This window comes from Cyprinodon tularosa, unplaced genomic scaffold (assembly GCF_016077235.1).
Source record: "Cyprinodon tularosa strain WSP-4 unplaced genomic scaffold, ASM1607723v1 ctg528, whole genome shotgun sequence".
Lineage (NCBI taxonomy): Eukaryota > Metazoa > Chordata > Actinopteri > Cyprinodontiformes > Cyprinodontidae > Cyprinodon > Cyprinodon tularosa.
The window spans coordinates 400549-419314 of record NW_024039261.1 but is presented as its reverse complement, the minus strand read 5'-3'; the positions used below and the strand labels follow the sequence as shown (position 1 = coordinate 419314).

The following is an 18766-nucleotide window of genomic DNA, read 5'->3' as shown; positions in this document are numbered from 1 at the left end:
CGACTCACCTAGAGAAACCTGGAAGCACTGTGAGGATCAGGTTCTTTGATTTTTCAAGTGCTATTAACACTGTCCAGCCATGACTCATAAGGGACAAGCTGGTGTTTTCAGGAGTGGACCAGCACATGTCTAAGTGGATTCTGGACTACCTCACTGGCCGTCCACAGTATGTAAGGGCACAGGGCTGTGTCTCAGATAGGTTGGTTTGCAGTACAGGGGTCCCACAGGGAACAGTGCTGGCACCGTTCCTCTTCACCCTTTATACTACAGATTTCTCCAACTCTGCACGCCGCCACTTCCAGAAGGTCTCTGGCGATTCTGCCGTAGTTGGTCTCATCACAAGTGGGGACGATTACAGGGAGTGGACCCAGAACTTTGTGGTCTGGTGCCAGCAGAACCACATTTTGATTAATGCAGGGAAAACCAAGTGGTTAGAGGTGGATTTTCGCAGAAGCGGATCCACTGACACCGGTGAACACCCAGCAAAGTGGACATTGCGATAGTGGACTCTTATAAGTACCTAGGTGTTCACCTGAATAACAAACTGGACTGGACTCAACACTGAGGCTCTGCATAAGAAAGGTCAGAGCAGACTCTTCCTGCTGAGGAGACTGAGGTCTGTTGAGTGCAGGGGGCGCTCCTAGAGACCTTCTATGACTGTTGTCACATCAGCCACTTTCTATGGAGCTGTCTGCTGGAGCAGTGGCTTATATGTAGCTGAGAGAAAGCGGCTGGATAAGCTGATCAGGAAGGCGAGCTCTGTGATTGGATGCCCTCTGGACTCAGTGCAGGAGGTGGGAAAAAAACGATCCTAACTAAATTAACATCTGTTGGATAATGTCTCCCACTCCATGAATGAAGCTTGATTCACACCCTCATTTGTTATCCTAACAAACACCCAGTTGGGCGTGTGTTCAAAAGACAATATATGATGGTTGGAAAGTTTCTGATTAAATGAAATATTAGCCCCTCCACCCATACCCTCCCTGGGCTGGGCATTGAATATAAAGTTATTGTATAATTTTTAGACATACATCAGCAAAGCTGATGTATCTGTATACATAAAGCTGTATACATCATTTATTATGAGACATTTCATATACCCACACATTCACCCCTTTAACCTATAACATAACCTTGCTTTAGAGGTCAGCTTATGTTTATGTTTAACAAATTAAACTCATATTATCAAGCAGTTGTATAAAGTGGATATTGTAAATATTTATTTTCATTTGGTTTAGAACAAGCAACTCAATGGTTTTTCTGGCAGGAAAAAACTGTTCTGCCTTCAATATTTTGAAGTACAGCTAAATTTTGCAGCTAGGTAAATGTAGGAGTCATTACTGTCTAAGCAGCTGAATGCAGACTCTACCTCAGCACATGCACATGCAGCATTGTTGTAAAAAAAGAAGCTAGAGTGCTTTTTTCTGTCTCAATTAAAAGCGGTCATATCATATTCCATATGTTTTATTATTTGTGTTTAAATAGTATTTTTATTCGAATGTATAGAAATAAAACACCTAGAGGCTAATGCATAATGCATATACATAGATACAATAAAGTATATTTATTTTTCTCCATGTTCAGCAAATTATGTCACAAGTTAATTGTATTACTGTACTGTACAGTGCTGTACCAAAATCAGCTAAAGACTAAAACTATAGTTTTGACTTTATAGAATAACATATACGAATGCATCACTTTACAGCCTTTAACACCTGACAAGGACCTTCATGTGTTATTTTTCAAGACTGTGTACAATGTGTTTGCAAATTAGACTTGTAAGAGTGAAAAAGAGCCTACCCGTTTCTTGTTGTTTTATATTCCACTTTAAGAATGGGTTTACACGGCTCTGGCTTCTTTCCATCCTTGGGCTGTTTTCCTAAAATAGAACAAACAGAATTACTTTACTCAGCCTATTCTCTGCTTCTTTTTCTTTTCTTGATTCTTCTATTTATTTTTCACCCCATAGTAATATTTGAAAACCAGGAGGCTTTAAAAACAGAGAGAAGCAAGACAAATGCAAGGGTCGGGTGTGCAGAGGGGTTAGGTACGTTTTTTGATTTTGTGGAAACAGTCCATTCTAAATGTTTTTTAATGCAAATAAAAATGAACTTAATTATCATTTTAACTGTAAGTTATTGGAGATGATGGCTGCTGATATTATACAGTGATCATTATTGCAGGACATGCAAGGCAAATGAATTTAAAATCAGGTATTCTTTTATAGATAGATATCAAAAAGGACAATTTAACGAACGCTTAAAAGCTTTACTTAAATCGGTCATTTGAATTTAAATAATTGCCCATTAAATGCCAAAGTAATTATGTATGAAGTAGTAAGAGAAACAACTAATTGAAAAGCTAATTTGGTAAAAACCTTCATTTCTCTGCATGCAAAAACTGTTTAAGAAACAACCATTTTTCTTTGTTTTAATTAATGTCCTTATGCTTGTCTAGACTCTTCTGTTCTTTAAATAATTGGGACTCCTAAACAGCCTGTCCTTTTCTTTTGCTCTTTCATCCTGACACTGTCAAACTGTAGGGAAGTAGTTAGATCCATCTCTACCGTATATGACTATTGTTAAGGCAGAAGTATGTACTAAAACATCAAAAGAGTAGACTTGCTTTCGAATAACATAAATAGAGCCCCAGTAGTAAAGGTCATGTAGCGTATTAAGGCATAAGATAAAGCAAACACTTAATATTCCTGTTTTATGTAAAAGGAGAGGAAATAATAGAAGAGAATTTTTTTTTTTTTTTATGATAAGGAAAAGGTCATTTGTACAAATTTCTATTACAAGAGTTATAGGCAACAAGTTAATTGTGCAACTCTATCACATCAGGACCGTCAAGGTTTTCAGATGTGTGGACCCAGAAATGAAACACAAAAATTAAGCTATGGCATTCATATTTACTAATATCATAAAATACTCAAATAAATAGGCTGTTACAATAAAAATTATGCTGCCTGCATTATCAGAGGGGGGTTAATGCTGTAATGTTATTGAAACAATTAGAAATCTGTCTGCTCTCATGTAGAAACTTACATAATAGTAATGACAAAATGTGTGGTTTTTGTTTTTAGTTTCAGGATAACTGCTCTCAGATGCAGGACAGACCATGGTCTCTTTTTTCTAAGCTTTAATTAAAATACACATACAATAAACTAGCAAAACATGCAACATACAGGTGCTGGTCATAAAATTAGAATATCATGAAAAAGTAGATTGATTTCAGTAATTCCATTTAAAAAGTGAAACTTGTATATTATATTCATACATTACATACAAACTCATATATTTCAGATGTTTATTTTGTTTAATTTTGATGATTACAAATGACAACAAATGAAAATCTCAAATTCATCATATCAGAAAATTAGAATATTGTGAAAAGGTTCAAAATTGATGGCCCCTGGTGCCACACTCTAATCAGCTAATTAACTCAAACCACCTGCAAAAGCCTTTAAATGGTCTTTCAGTCTAGTTCTATAGGCTACACAATCATGGGGAAGACTGCTGACTTGACAGTTGTCCAAAAGACGACCATCGACACCTTGCACAAGGAGGGCAAGACACAAAAGGTCATTGCTAAAGAGGCTGGCGGTTCACAGAGCTCAGTGTCCAAGCACATTAATAGAGAGGCGAAGGGAAGGAAAAGATGTGGTCGAAAAAAGTGTACAAGCAAGAGAGATAACCGCACCCTGGAGAGGATTGTGAAACAAAACCCATTCAAAAATGTGGGGGAGATTCACAAAGAGTGGACTGCAGCTGGAGTGAGTGCTTCAAGAACCACCACACACAGACGTATGAAAGACATGGGTTTCTGCTGTCGCATTCCTTGTGTCAAGCCACTCTTGAACCACAGACAGCGTCAGAAGCGTCTTGCCTGGGCTAAAGAGAAACAGGACTGGACTGCTGGTGAGTGGTCCAAAGTCATGTTCTCTGATGAAAGTAAATTTTGCATTTCCTTTGGAAATCAAGGTCCCAGAGTCTGGAGGAAAAGAAGAGAGGCACTTCATCCACGTTGCTTGAAGTCCAGTGTAAAGTTTCCACAGTCAGTGATGGTTTGGGGTGCCATGTCATCTGCTGGTGTTGGTCCATTGTGTTTTCTGAGGTCCAGGGTCAACGCAGCCACATACCAGGAAGTTTTAGAGCACTTCATGCTTCCTGCAGCTTACCAACTTTTTGGAGATGCAGATTTCATTTTCCAACAGGACTTGGCACCTGCACACAGTGCCAAAGCTACCAGTACCTGGTTGAAGGACCATGGTATCCCTGTTCTTAATTGGCCAGCAAACTCTCCTGACCTTAACCCCATAGAAAATCTATGGGGTATTGTGAAGAAGAAGATGCAATACACCAGACCCAACAATTCAGAAGAGCTAAAAGCCACTATTAGAGCAACCTGGGCTATCATAACACCTGAGCAGTGCCACAGACTGATCGACTCCATGCCACGCCGCATTGCTGCAGTAATACAGGCCAAAGGAGGCCCAACTAAATACTGAGTGCTGTACATGCTCATACTTTTCATGTTCATACTTTTCAGTTGGCCAACATTTCTATAAATCCTTTGTTTTTATTGGTCTTCAGTAATATTCTAATTTTCTGATATGATGAATTTGAGATTTTCATTTGTTGTCATTTGTAATCATCAAAATTAAACAAAATAAACATCTGAAATATATGAGTTTGTATGTAATGTATGAATATAATATACAAGTTTCACTTTTTAAATGGAATTACTGAAATCAATCTACTTTTTCATGATATTCTAATTTTATGACCAGCACCTGTAATTACCCCTCTATAGAGGCCGTATTTCCAGAAAAACCTTTTAAATTAAAAATGTTTTAATTTTTAACTTTACCAATTAATATTTTTAGCATAAATGAATGACATTGGTCTTCTAAATGTTGGTAAATTGGAAAAATAGAGCAATAAACATAGTGGGGTATGAGTCGGGGATAGCATTGTTTTTTAACATGTTGCAGACCTCATATTTTTATAAAACAAAATATCTCTTTAAATAAATAAAATGTTTATTTTGAGGTCCCAGCTCTGCTAACCTTGTTTGCCTTGCTAACCCCAGGTTTCTAATCAGCCAACACCAAAGAGCATCTCATATAAATAATATATCAAACAAATCTATTGAGCTGTGTAATTGGACTGTGCTTTAGCATGCCTTCACCTGCTTACCATGTGGTGTGATTGTCTGTATGGGTTTTCCTTGGCCTCTGATGTTCCATATGGTCAGAGTTCCATCTGAGTGACTGCAAATAAACTGCTTGCCCTCATGATGCCATGCAACTGAATGGATAGCCTAGGAGATTACAAACAGGAAGGCAGAGAAGATGGAGGGGTTCAGGGAAAGGGGTTGAACAGGATAAGAACATCATGTGCCACCATGCCTGTAACACCACACGTCTGCAGTAGCGAAGCCACACGGTACATGCTACTTGTAAGTGGTTTAAAGGCCTGTGACTGTGAGCTCATGGACAGATGGCAGAAGCAAGATAAATGAATCCCGAATCTTCTGAATTTTTATTTTAGTATTTTACAAAAGACTATTTTAGGAGCATTTTTTATTATAATGCTGAGAAAAAAAAACAAGAAAAAAAAAGATCCTTGAACCTGTCAAGAGTTCCAGATCGGATAAAATATGATTAAAGCGAGGTATGTATTTATGACTATTTATTGGGTATGCAAGAAATGTTAAACTCTAGTAAAAAGATAAACTCTTAAGCATTATTTCAGTGTTAAAACTCCAAGTTTGAAACTCAGCAATTATTAAATTTATGAAACAGACGTGCAAATTAGCTATACACAGTAGATTGAAAGAAAATGAATATACTAAAATCATGTTTTTTTTTCAGACTAAATACTGTAAGATGTATTGGCAGTGTCAAGTGGTCTTTAACTAATCAGTATCCTGAAATAAAGTATTCAGCCTCAATTAAAAAATAGATAATCTCACAATAAAAGCTCTTCACAATAAAAGCTCTTAAAATCTTATTTGTAAATAATAGATAGCTATAGAATCAAAGTTTTCAATGTTTGTCTGACCTTGAAATTTTGAATCCATTTTAACTGTTTTTCTTTAGGTTTTATAAAGACATACCCTGATTGACACAAATCTTTTTGACAACTAGGGTAGTTAGCTGATATTCTAAAGCTTTCCCTTATCATAAAGCACTTAGAGTTTCCCTTTTTCTTTTATATGAAGATTTGTTGCGCAGTAATATTAAGACATGATGAGTAACTGCTCTGATATGTTTTTGGGCTGATGACGCTGACATGGTACAAGTGGTGGGTTCAGTGAGCTGCAGCCAAGGAAGAAGGATAGGCTTGTCATAAATTTGCCACAAATGATTCATTGAGGTTCTGTGCCAAATGGCATTGATGTAATCGTGTAGGTGTCCTAAATAAAGTGTGAAGATGTTTCCCATTTTGCTAAATATAATTAAGCTCCATGCTTTTGAAATAATGAGAGTTACATTGTTGAATAACTTGTTTCTTCAAACATTTAGACCTTATTATATTTGGAAATTCAAATAAAGATTACACTGGGAATTACAAAAACTCTAAAGATGTTCCTTTTCACTTTGTTTCTAAAAGGTTTCCGTGTATTGAAATTAAAAAATTATCTGTAGAGTAAGACAAAACTGTCAAACCTAAGAATCATCAGAAGTCACATCAATGAAAAATATATAAAAAAAATATTAAGTAAATATTATTTAAGAAAAGGCAGAAAATGAATAGAGCTTATGAAAAAAAACATATTTCCTGACCAAGATCCTTCATTTACACAATTAATGATGTTCTGACTGCTACAAACCTTGTAAAAATCTGTTGATTTTGACAGTCCCAACAGTCCCCAATCCACTATGCCTAATTAGAAAATGAGCAGGGTAATTAAAACACATGGCGCTCATCAAATGAAACAATACCAATTAAAAATACTAATTTTATGATTTATCACATTAGGCCCATTTCCACAGATTGATCTTTAGGGAAGAGACAAGAAAGTCAACACACATTATAGGCAGAGGAGAGCATCATGCACTTACACACACCCACACACGATCACCCTGCCCCCCCCCCCACAACCACCACCACACACACACACACTCGTTTTGCCATCGTAGTGAGGACCATGTGTTGACTCCCATTGACTTCCATTGGTTTTCAGTCATTTTCAACCCTTTCTATGTCCTAAACCTAGAACTAACACTAAACCTAACCATTGCCAATGCCTACCTAACCCTAACCAAACTGACACCTTACCCCTAAACCTAACCATTGCCAATGCCTACCTACTGTAACCCTAACCAAATTGACACCTTACCCCTAAACCTAACCATTGCCAATGCCTACCTACTGTAACCCTAACCCTAACCAAATTGACACCTTACCCCTAAACCTAACCATTAGCAAAATAGCATGTGAGGACCGGCAAAATGTCCTCACTTTGCAACAACTGGTTCTCAATTTGATGGTGAAATTGGGAAAATTGTCCTCACTCTGAGGTCTAGACAGGTACACACACACACACACATACACACACACACACACACACACAGTTACAGTGAAGCCAATAACAAGCACACAAATTAATACTGTGGGATGAAACCAGATGCAAGGCATATGTATGTCACAGCCTCAGCTGTAGAACAATCTGCCAGCAATGTGTCATAATGGGACCAGTAGGAGCTCTAAACTACCACATCTTTTTCAGTCGCATCAGAGTTCATTGCCCTGACAAAATAAAAGTACCTAAAAAGTAAAAAGACTTATTTGCTTTTAAAGTCTTTTTAATCAGGCAGACACGATAATAGTCTTATAGTAGGAGTCCTTTATTTTACAGAGCTTAAGTCTAAAGTAGTTTTTTAAAAGTTCTGGATACATTTCTGCTGACTGATCACATTTATTTTTATTAGGGTTTAAAAAAAATTCTCACCTGTTAAAATATGCACAAACACCAGCACTTCACACGCCATAACTATCCTCAAAACGGTTTCTGCTTGTCAGCTCCGCACACACGCGTGCATTAGTGTGTACTGTACGGGTTTATTCTCTAGCGTCCCGTATCGCCTCTTGACAGCTCAGGATGTCGTTGTGCAGCCCTGCCAGGAAAACGCTTCCCATAATCTCCCTCATTCAGGAGCAAGAGCAGATAAGTAAGAAATCAGACAGTCAAACAATCTATCTGCTTGCTAGAGGTCAATTGCAAAGTGGAATCGAACCTGTCATGGCCCCACACACTTTATTAATGTATTCGTAAATTTTGCTAAATCTGGTTAGTAAAAAATATTACTAGTATCAACATATAAACCTTCAAGATGACTTGCAAAACTACTTATGCAAACTCGGCCAGAATCCTTATGTTGTTATGCAGGGAGCGCAGATAAGGATTTTAACACGATGAATGAACAGTCTTAGTAATAGAATATGGTAATATGGCGCCACTGAGTTTTATTCAGCACTTGACTATATTAGCATTAGTTTATGAAAAGAGTGCAGTGATAGGCTAAGCCCAATAAATATAAACATAATTTTATCACCTGGTTTACAAATGCTTGTATCTCTGTTACACTAAAACTCTGATTTCTCTGTCACTTCCAAATGCTTAGGTCAGATAAATGTAAATGTGATCTAGAGATTAGTCGGTTATGAATTTTGGTATTCCACTACAACCACCTTTTACAAACCTTTTTCTCCTGGCTATTCAATCTCATGACATTTTTTCTTTATGTTTTTATTGTGAATCAGTTTAATTTACTTTAGTCATTAAATTAATTGGAGCTACAAAAATGATTAGGAAAAGAATGTATACGTGAAATATAAAGGTAAAACTGCAAATGTAAAGAAGTTTCTTGTCAAGTTGTGATTACACACTTGTCCTTAATAAGACCTCCACGTAGTGTTTGGAAGTTTTTGCTCGCACAAGTGGAGCAGTACGGCTATCACTATAGTATTCCTCTAGATACAGGGAGTATTACAGATTTTATGGACACTGCAATGTAAGTAGAACAGGAAAGGAAAAACAGATGAAAGATGAAAGAGGAGTTAAATGGCGATAACGATAAAACACCTTCAGTCTGCTTTATCACCTGCAAAGAGATGTAAAAAGAACAGCAAAAACAACAGATATAATATAAAAGACACAATAAAGTAACACCTTGATACTATAAGTAGTATTATTTAATCTGACATGTATATTGTGGTAGCTGAAGATAAGAATATGGGCTTTCTATATGGAAGTGAATCTCTAAGTACATGGAACCAAGTTGTTTGTGAGAGTGCACTTGTGCATGTAAAGTTTATCCAAAGGAAAAATGCTCAATAGTGGTTGTGAAGAGCCAAAGATTCGCCCCTCCTGTGAACAGAGGCATGTGCCGGGGGACCCAAAGCCCCAGACACCCAAAGGGACCCCAAGTGCAAAGGTGCCCAGGAGGGGCCAACCCAGAAAATCTGCCTCCCCACGACGGGAGGAGGATAGACGGCGCCGAGGAAAGCCTCCAGCCGCTGCAATGTTGGAGCCCCCAGGACCCAAGGCCCCCGGGGGGCACAAAACATAACTAACTTGAGTGAGAAGAACCTGTTAAGTTTAGCTCCAAATGTCTGGACAAAGAGTAGAGAGGTACAGTTAAGGTCTGTTGTTAGATCTCCACAGTAAGATATAATAAAGAGAGCCATGTTACCTGCTGCGCTTTCTTATCAGGTCCATGTTAAACCTATTCGTCTGGATATCTTAGATTTATGTCTTTCTCTTCTAACAATCAGAAGGAAGCATCAAATGCCACACTAGAAATAACTGATAATGCATTTTTGATGATTTTGCAAATTTTACCCTAAATTTGGCTCAAAAGGAAAGGTGACCTTGGAACTATTTGAAATTACCTATAAATTAAAAATGAATGTTAAGTTTTATAGGGATGTTAATTTATTTTCCAACAGGACTTGGCATCCACTCACACTTCAAACACTATTAATATCCAGTTTAATAACCATGGTGTCATTGTGTTGATTGGAGTATTGCCGAGAAGAAAACGAGAGAAGTCAAAGGAAGGAAAGAAGCTGACCCAAAGGTAGCTATTAAAGCAACCGAGATTTCCCTAAATAGAGCCACAGGCTGATCACCCTAATGCAGCGCCTCAGTGATTCATGCAAAAGGGAAACTTGACCAGATATTAAACAGATATATACTACCTCAATGAATCAGATGAGTAAGCGTTTAAAAAAACCCACAAAAAAAAAAAACAGTTGCAGCAATTGTTTCTGCATCTGGGCTGCATTTTTTATGTTATCATAAGTTATATTTAATATATAGCTTTATTAAGTCATGCTGATATGGATTAGACACTGTCACCACAAGGAAACAGGAAAACAAATACATGGCCACACACACAGACACACACGCCTGTAGTCTCCCTATTTACATACACACTCTAGAATTCATGGTTTTTCATATTCTGTAGTCCAAAATCACCCAAATTAAGAGTCATCTCAATTGGCCAATTAAGAAGTTTGTTACACCAACAAGGAATTTGACTTTGGTTTTCATCACTCAATATTATTTACAGTTTCCATTAAAAGAAATAAAAAAATCAGGACACAGTGGTAGTACGCGTGTGTGACAATAACTTTTTTTATAGCTATTTTTATTTACACTTATAAAGGGGAAGAAAGGAGGTAATACTGCAGCTTGATTTTTTGATTTCCAGCAGTGAAGCTGAGAGGCATTCATTATGTTAATGAATATGCTTGAAGTCTAATAGTCGAAACATACCACTGTGTGTATTGAGTCAATTTAATATACATTTTACTCTGCAAAAACGATCTAGAAATACGTAAACTTTCTTAAATTAAGTGTTTTTTGTCAATGGAATTGGATTTTATACTATATAAAATAAGATAATTGGATAATATGCACTTGCAATAAGACAATGCAATAGTTTTTTTCTTATTTTATATGTAATTGTCTTGTTCAATTAGCAAAGTGCCTCACCTCCTTAATCGAAGAACGAACACACTTATTTTAAGAAAAAATTTTAAATTTTTTGTAGTGTACCCTTTTTGTTTTATATCAATAAATAAACTTACACTAAAATGAAGTTTATAAAATGCAGCTTTAATCAAAATAACAAATCCAGAGGAACATATATTTATCAGTACCTTCCTGATTCTGTAAGTTTAAGCTAAAGAAAGCCCAGAAACACTTTTCACCAAAAATGTTTTAACTAACATAATTATTCCCTTTGTCAATACTGTATATGCTATTCATCGACCCAAAATGTGACTTAATATAGAGTCTTGTCCCCTTAACATACTTGGGTAAATATGTGCATGCAAATATTCATCCATGAAAAGAAAGTCTACAAAAACAAGCTCTCAGGGCAAAATGTCAACACTGATTCCCACTGAGAAATCCATTTTTGCTTTGGAACGTAAAATCCACTTTGGGTCTGTTGTTGAGCTGCTGTTGTTATATAAGCCCTAAATAAAACAATCCCCATTGAGCTCCTTAAGATGGTTTTTGTAATAAAAATATGATTCATCCTCACATCTCATGACTGAAGCGAGGGAAGCGGCTTAGACAGAATTCATCTCAGAACACAACAGAATCTTACATTTTGAGAGTATTGTATCCTTATTAACTGCCTCATCTGAACCAAAAGTGGAACTTAATCCAGAAAGTGATTTTAGATGAAAGGTCAGAAGTTTAGAGTAAAAAAAATAACATGTTCAGCACTACTGATCCCTTCTGATCCCTTCACTTTTTTTTCATATAAATCATATTCTAAGGTTAATAAATTGAAAAAGCAGTGACATTAAATCATATTTGAAAAAGAAATGTGCTGTGTAATGTTATTCTTGGATTTATGTGGAAAGATAAAGCCTTTACAAACAGGAACATTTAGCACAGTGATGACATTCACTGCATTGTTTTGGTTTGGTTTATTTGGTTTTGGTTTGATTTGCAAAATCAGCTTTTGACTCTTTATCTGTCAGGCTTAAAAAAATTATTTAGAAGGAAAAAAGCTTTGGCTTATAAAACCAGACTAAGGTTACCTACATTACAAATAATTGGTGTTTTTGCTTGTATTCACAACCAGCCAGACTGAGTCACTATTCGACATAAGGTTTGAATAAATGGAGGTATCAGTGCCAATCAAAAAGACAGAATTTTTATTTTTACATTAGATTCCACCTGCAATAACGTAATATATTGGATGCTATATATACAAGTAAATAATAAGTACCCTATTGCTGCTTTTTTTTCCACATTAAGATATGTCTCCAAAGACCAATAACTATATGGCTCAAGTTGTCAATTTCAGTTTTAAAGCACAATTAAAAAAGACACAGTTTAAAAAAAGCTAACATTTGTCCAAAGATTGTTTTAGTTTAATATAACGTTAATTGTTTTGCAGGGTTCAAGCAGGTTCTGTGAGTAATAGAGGGTCAATGCCACTTTCTTTTCACCAGCTTTAAAGTAACCTGTCACGATTTGTATGGAGGTTGGTTAAGGACCCAAATGCAGAGACCAGGAGGCAGAGATGAATCTTCTAGATTTTATTAAAAACAGCAGCAGACAACCAAAAATCCAAAATACTAAGAACCAAAAAAAAAAAAAACAAAGCATCAGTGAAAAATCTTGAGGGAAGCCAGACGAGGGAACAAAAAAACAACAACAAGGAACCAGCACTGAATGACTGCAGAGGTGAGGTATATAAGGAGAATAGAACAAAGGGTGGATTAATAAGCTGAATAAGGTGTGAATGGAACTAACTAGAAGGAAGCCAAGGGGAAAGGAAACAAGCACAAGGGGGCAACAGATAGAAACTAAAGACTGCTTAAATATAATGGCAAATAAACCAAAGATCAACAAAACAGAATAACTAATAACTGAAAACTAAAATATCAGAGTCCCAAAAGGGTAGAACCATCACATAACCCTGTTTTCAGCAATCTATTAGGGCCCAATAAGGTGAAATCACTGATTGAAAAGCCTAACGAATAAAAACACATGCAAAATAAAGCCAGCAAATGGTTATCCAACATTAGCAGTGACCTTAACTAACAACATTGTACAATATTATCAACAGTAATTTCTTTTAAAAAAAACAAAAAACTGTTGAAGCATCTCTAAACTTATTGTTTTACCTCTCAAAAAAATAGGTCATGCGATTTGCTTACCTTCACCAACACTGGCTTTTCTGATACTGATACTAAGTAATATATAGAGATATATAATGTATTCATTTAACATACTTTTTAAACTATGTTTAAACTATGTTGAAAAAGTATGTCTCTGAAATGTTTGTTTCTGGTAGAAAAAAAACATGGTAGAAATATGTTGAGCTAGTTCAGCTAGGGGCTAACCTCTCTTCTTTGTTTCACTCTCCTAATTAAAGTAATCAGCTTCATTGCACTAATTCATTATTTAACTTTTCAACATCAAAAGTAATATGCATTATGTTGATTTTGGAATTAAATCAATTATACTAAATAATGCATTCAAATACATAATGCAGCAAAATAAAATTGTGGAGTGCCTGAAGTGTCAGTAAAAAGCTTTCCAGCGGCAGATTTATTCAAGAATATCATACTCATAAGCTCTATCATCAGGTTTAGTTTTGGTAAAAAAATAAAAATAAAAATAAAAGATTACCCAACTAGTCATAAATGTAAATTATTCTTTGTTGTATTCCATTAAATGCTTTTTAGGTTATATAATTTGTGTTTTTCCAAACTAAATCTTCCCCGAAAACATGTCCAGAAGTTTAGTTACAGAATTGGTGTTTACACTCTCTTTATAAATCATAGGCCAACTTCTACCTCATTTACTATATAGGAAATTATAAGACGAGTGTAATCTTCATTGCTATTGAAAAACCAGGGATACACTTCTTTTAAAGTGCATTTGAACAATAAAATAGTAACAATATATATTTCCAGGCTTGAAAGCAAGAAAATGAAAAGTAGAAACAGATATAAGATAGGAAAAAGAGGCTTAAATAAGAGATAAAACCTTCGTTTTTATAGCATGAAGGAAAAAGAGAATAAATGCAAGCACTAAGAAAATGACACAAGTATGAAAAATCTATACAGGATGACAATTTAGAGATACAAGGCAAAGAGTGACCTGTTTTTGGAACTGACAGCAGAATATATGAGTGAGTTTGAACAATAGGTCTATTAAAAGCCTGAAAACGAAAATAATTAAATCCTGCATTCTGTAAGATGAAAAATGTACCAGGAGGCACATGTAAAGACCAGCAGGAAAGGGAGTAAAAATATGATTGTTATATGCACAGACGTAATTTTTTTTTTTTTTTTGGGGGGGGGGGGGGGGGGCACATGTCCCCTGCACTTTTCCATTTGGTCCCCTGCACTTTTTACTGTCCAAAAACGATGTTACGCTACAGTACACCAACACTCATGGAGCACTAGGACCTATCGGGAAAACCACAGCTCAAGCTGAAGCCCGCTTCCCTGAGTTTAGACCATCCACAAGTTACTCTGGAACACAAGAAAAGTTAGTCTTTTCTTATATGATTGGCTGTCACTGCTGTCATTCTGAGAAGCTCACCTTACAAACATCTGATGCACCACTGAATCGGACTCTGATAGGTTGATCACAGCGCTGCTTGAGAACTGTATGGTCGCTAGTCTTTTTCTCTGCTTTCTTGTACATTTAGCTTTTTATTTTTTTATATATATATATATCTTAAATGGAGTTACAGTCTTGGAGAAGACTGTAGGTCAGCAAACAGTCCGTGAGGGAATCTAATACTTTTTGTTGGGCAATTGTTATTTACTTGGGTCACGTAATCTAGAAGGGTTGTAATATCAGATGTATTAATTTACACAAAGATTTGAACCAGTGTCATGTGTTTGTGTGTTTGGTTGTCATACTCGCAGCCGGGATGTCTGAAAGAATCGAGAGAAGCGTAATAGACTTAGACTGACACTCAAGGAACTGTGTAACACCCCCTCCTAAAAAACCCTCACTAGCTCCATAGAGCGGCATATCCACTTCAACATCCTCCTCCGCATTTTAAAGCTTTCAATAATATTGTAAAGTGTATTTTTTTGTTAAAACTGCTAATTAATAAAACATATTATTGTTATATATTATTATTATTACAATAAAAAGAAAAAATACAATCTATAAATGTGATTTTATATATCCAAGCTCATAATAATTGTAAAAGTATTTGTTTTAAATCTACATGGATTGTTGCACACCAATTTGTCCAATTGTTCATGTCATGTATCCATATATTTTGTCAGAAAAGGGATAGCTGAGATACAAGAGAAAGTGGTGGAAACAAACACAGAAGAACTTATAACTATATATATATATATATATATATATATATATATATATATATATATATATATATATATATATATATATATATATATATATATATATATATATATATATATATATATATATATATATATATATATATATATATATATATATATATATATATATATATATATATATATATATATATATATCCCCCACTTCTGGAATCAAAATTTCATCCATGGTGATCCATGAACAATTGTTTATCGCCAAACTAGGTGCAATGTGTTGAGTCAGATGGGACAGAGGAGTCAGGGATCAGAGTGACAGATGCTCTCTGGCTAGCACTTACTGGAAACCCATAGTGCTGATCTGCAGCCAACAATAGACAATCCGCTCAAAGAAACCTAGACGTTTTGCTCTCTCAGCTCTTTAACAGTTTGTAGAACCAACGTTTTGTAACTTTGACTTTATATCTGAACCTCAGCAAAAACAAAAAAACATTTTTGCTTCCTACATTTTGCAGTCTTTTTCCAAATTGTTAAAGCATCAGAAGCTTTCATATACATGTAATGTATTTGCTTATGTAAGAAATAATCTTTTACTCCTGTCTACTTTGAAATATTGTGAAAAAGATGAAGATAAACCATTTACTCGTATTCTGTCTCTCACTTCATAATTTCCTTGATAACTAGCCACCAACATTACTGTAGGTTATTTAAAATTCTAGATTCGGCACTGCTTTGTTTTGCTCTCTTGCTGAAGACAGGAAGCTTCCATGTTCATTTCAGTCAAATACTTTGATTCTCCTCAGCAAGCTTCTGGGCAAACTGGGGTTTAAATACAAACACCCAGCAAGAAAAGAGAATAAAGCTTGAAGAATACACTATAGTTTCGGGAAACAATATTTAAACTTATTTAATTTCACAACCTTGTTTCAATAAGATTCAGAGACCCTGAGATTTGGTTAGTATTTAGTCATGATCTCAAAAAATACTAATAATATCTAATCCATACTGTATTTTGTCAGAGTAATAACATTTTTTATAATGTTTGTTGATGACATAAATGATATTATATCTCTTTTAATTCAATGTATGTATCCAGTGTTGGGCTTTAGTGATCTAAAAAATATATTTTCAGAAGAAAAATTTAGTGCATTTAAATCTGTGTAGTAAAACCTGCAGATTGTTGCTCAGTAGAGTTATAAGCACAACTAAGGCAGAAAGATCTGATTCTGATATTTGAACTGAAATTGCACTTAGGTTTGAAACAAACAACCTTAAAAACAACTCTAGACTTTATTGTTTTGACTTATTTAGACTTATTGTATTGTTTTTATTTAAATATTTGATTGTGAAGATTTTAACTATGGTAGAAATGTTTGTTTTAATTTGGTAAACTGCATAATCCTTTGCACAACAGCGATCTCTACTCAATTTCTTCTACTGAAACAGAGTTCTCCATCTAGTTTTCAGCTTATTTTATTGTCTAAATAATAGATTCTTTGCAAAATAAAATCTTAAGTTGCTGTCTTTTTAACAGTTTGCTAAACTTTTAACTGAGAGCGTTTTTGTGAACCTTAAGATAATTTTTTCTACACAACCCACATCTTAATATAAATTTCATGCTAATACCAAGTCTCATGCTACTCCCTTTAAAAGTCAGCAAAACACATTTTTACATCAGCTGGTTCACAGGGGTAAATTTAGGATACGTAACAGTACGATCTTAACCACAACACCCTAGTGATAAGGAACATCAAAGATCTGCAGGATGGTTTCAGGCAAAATCACTCTACAGATTTAGGATTTTTACATATAATCAATTGTATTTGCCCAAGAGAAATTTATATGCAACATTTTGCAAAAAATAAAAGAACGGGTCGGTATCACTGGAGTTTATCTGCTTCCTATTCAAAGCCATGCTGTGTAAATGCAGAGAAGGAGCACATTTGGGAAATGGAAACCAGCCCTTTTGGGAAATTTCCGTTTAGAGAATGTGACCTTCAGAAGCAGAGGGAGGTGATAAGTTTATCTAAGACATGGGAATGACAGATGAAGAAAACAGAAAGATTTCCTCCGGACATACTTAAAATATGTAATCTTTAGTATGTTTTTTTTAAGTTTAACAGTATCAAAGAGGTCAGCTTATGAGCAAATACAGGTAGACCTTACTTGCAGTCCTCTATGTGGCCAAGGCTTATAAACGAAAAGTCCTGTTCAGATTTTTAGTTCTTGCTAAAGCCACTTAATGAATGAAATGAATGAAATCTCCAAATTATTAGCACACACTTGCCTATTTTCTTCACTCATTTCTCATTAGTAGTCCAGAGTGCTAATCACTCTTATCGCATTGAAAGTAACTCCTGAGCATCTAATGATTAGTGGAAAAAAATCACTGACAAAGAGTTGGCTATTTACCAAGGATGAGGATCAGGATTTGTTTGGTAATCAGTAGCAATTCCAGTTATTTAAGAGTAGACCTTACATACTGCACATTCAGAATTAAAAAGTTGTTAGAATTTTGTTTTAAACTTTATGACTCATGTCAAACATTAATAAACTCGTTCCACAAACTTCTGCATTTTTTTTTCAAGAGAAGTAACCCATTTGTCTGAATGAAACGGCTCAATTAAAGCCAGGCTTGTAGACATCAATTGTACATCTATTAGGCTCTTCTGACAAACCTATAATAAAAACTTTGATCCTGTTTTTATAATGACTGTTGAACCTCAACTCTGTGACTAAATACCTGTTTTTAAGGTCATTTCTATTTTCGGAGCGCTGTTGTGTCCGAAATAGATATAAAATATAATTTTTAAGCCATAAAATCTGGTTTAAGATTGAGATATTGCTTAAATATATCTACAGTATCTCTTGAATAGGACCTGGCTATCTCCAGAGGTGTCAAATAACAAAGTACAAATACTTCGTTACTGTACTTAAGTACACTTTTTAGGTATCTATGCTTTACTCCATTACTTATTTTTCTTCCCACTTCTGAATTCTACTCATTACATTTTCACACAAGTATCTGTATTTTCTATTCCTTAAGTTTTTAAAACAAACGTTAGTCGTTACTCTTGGCTTCGATTTAATGGTTATAAAAATTTATTTCACGGCATGTGTGCCATCCAATGCAGATCATTGGCTCCATCCATTCATATAACGCAAACACTCATTGGTTAGCTATTTGTCAAATTTGTGCTGATGCCAAAGGAAATCATTAGAAGCAAGCAGGTGTTCTTCAAACCGCAAACGTGAATTGTCTATGCCATGCTACAATGTTGAATTCAGAAAAAGATGTTGAAATGTCTGAAAAATCGGACTCAGGCGAGAACGTATCAGGAGATGGAGACCAACAAGACCTCCCTCATCCTTGGCCCTATCTCAAAGAATTTTTCAAAATAGTTGTAAAACTGAGCTTTCAG

General features: G+C 35.3%; 1 protein-coding gene across 4 annotated transcripts in view; it reads right to left on the bottom strand.

The window, feature by feature from the left end:
* The window catches only part of stxbp5a (syntaxin binding protein 5a (tomosyn)), a 165109-nt gene that overhangs the window by 33971 nt on the left and 112372 nt on the right, over window positions 1-18766 (bottom strand). For all 4 annotated transcript variants that reach the window (XM_038304198.1, XM_038304199.1, XM_038304200.1 and 1 more), the window contains exons 8-9: window positions 5205-5328; window positions 1804-1882 (exon numbers count right to left, since the gene is read on the bottom strand). In XM_038304198.1, the coding sequence (XP_038160126.1) occupies window positions 1804-1882; window positions 5205-5328 (203 nt within the window). The remainder of the gene's footprint in view (window positions 1-1803; window positions 1883-5204; window positions 5329-18766) is intronic.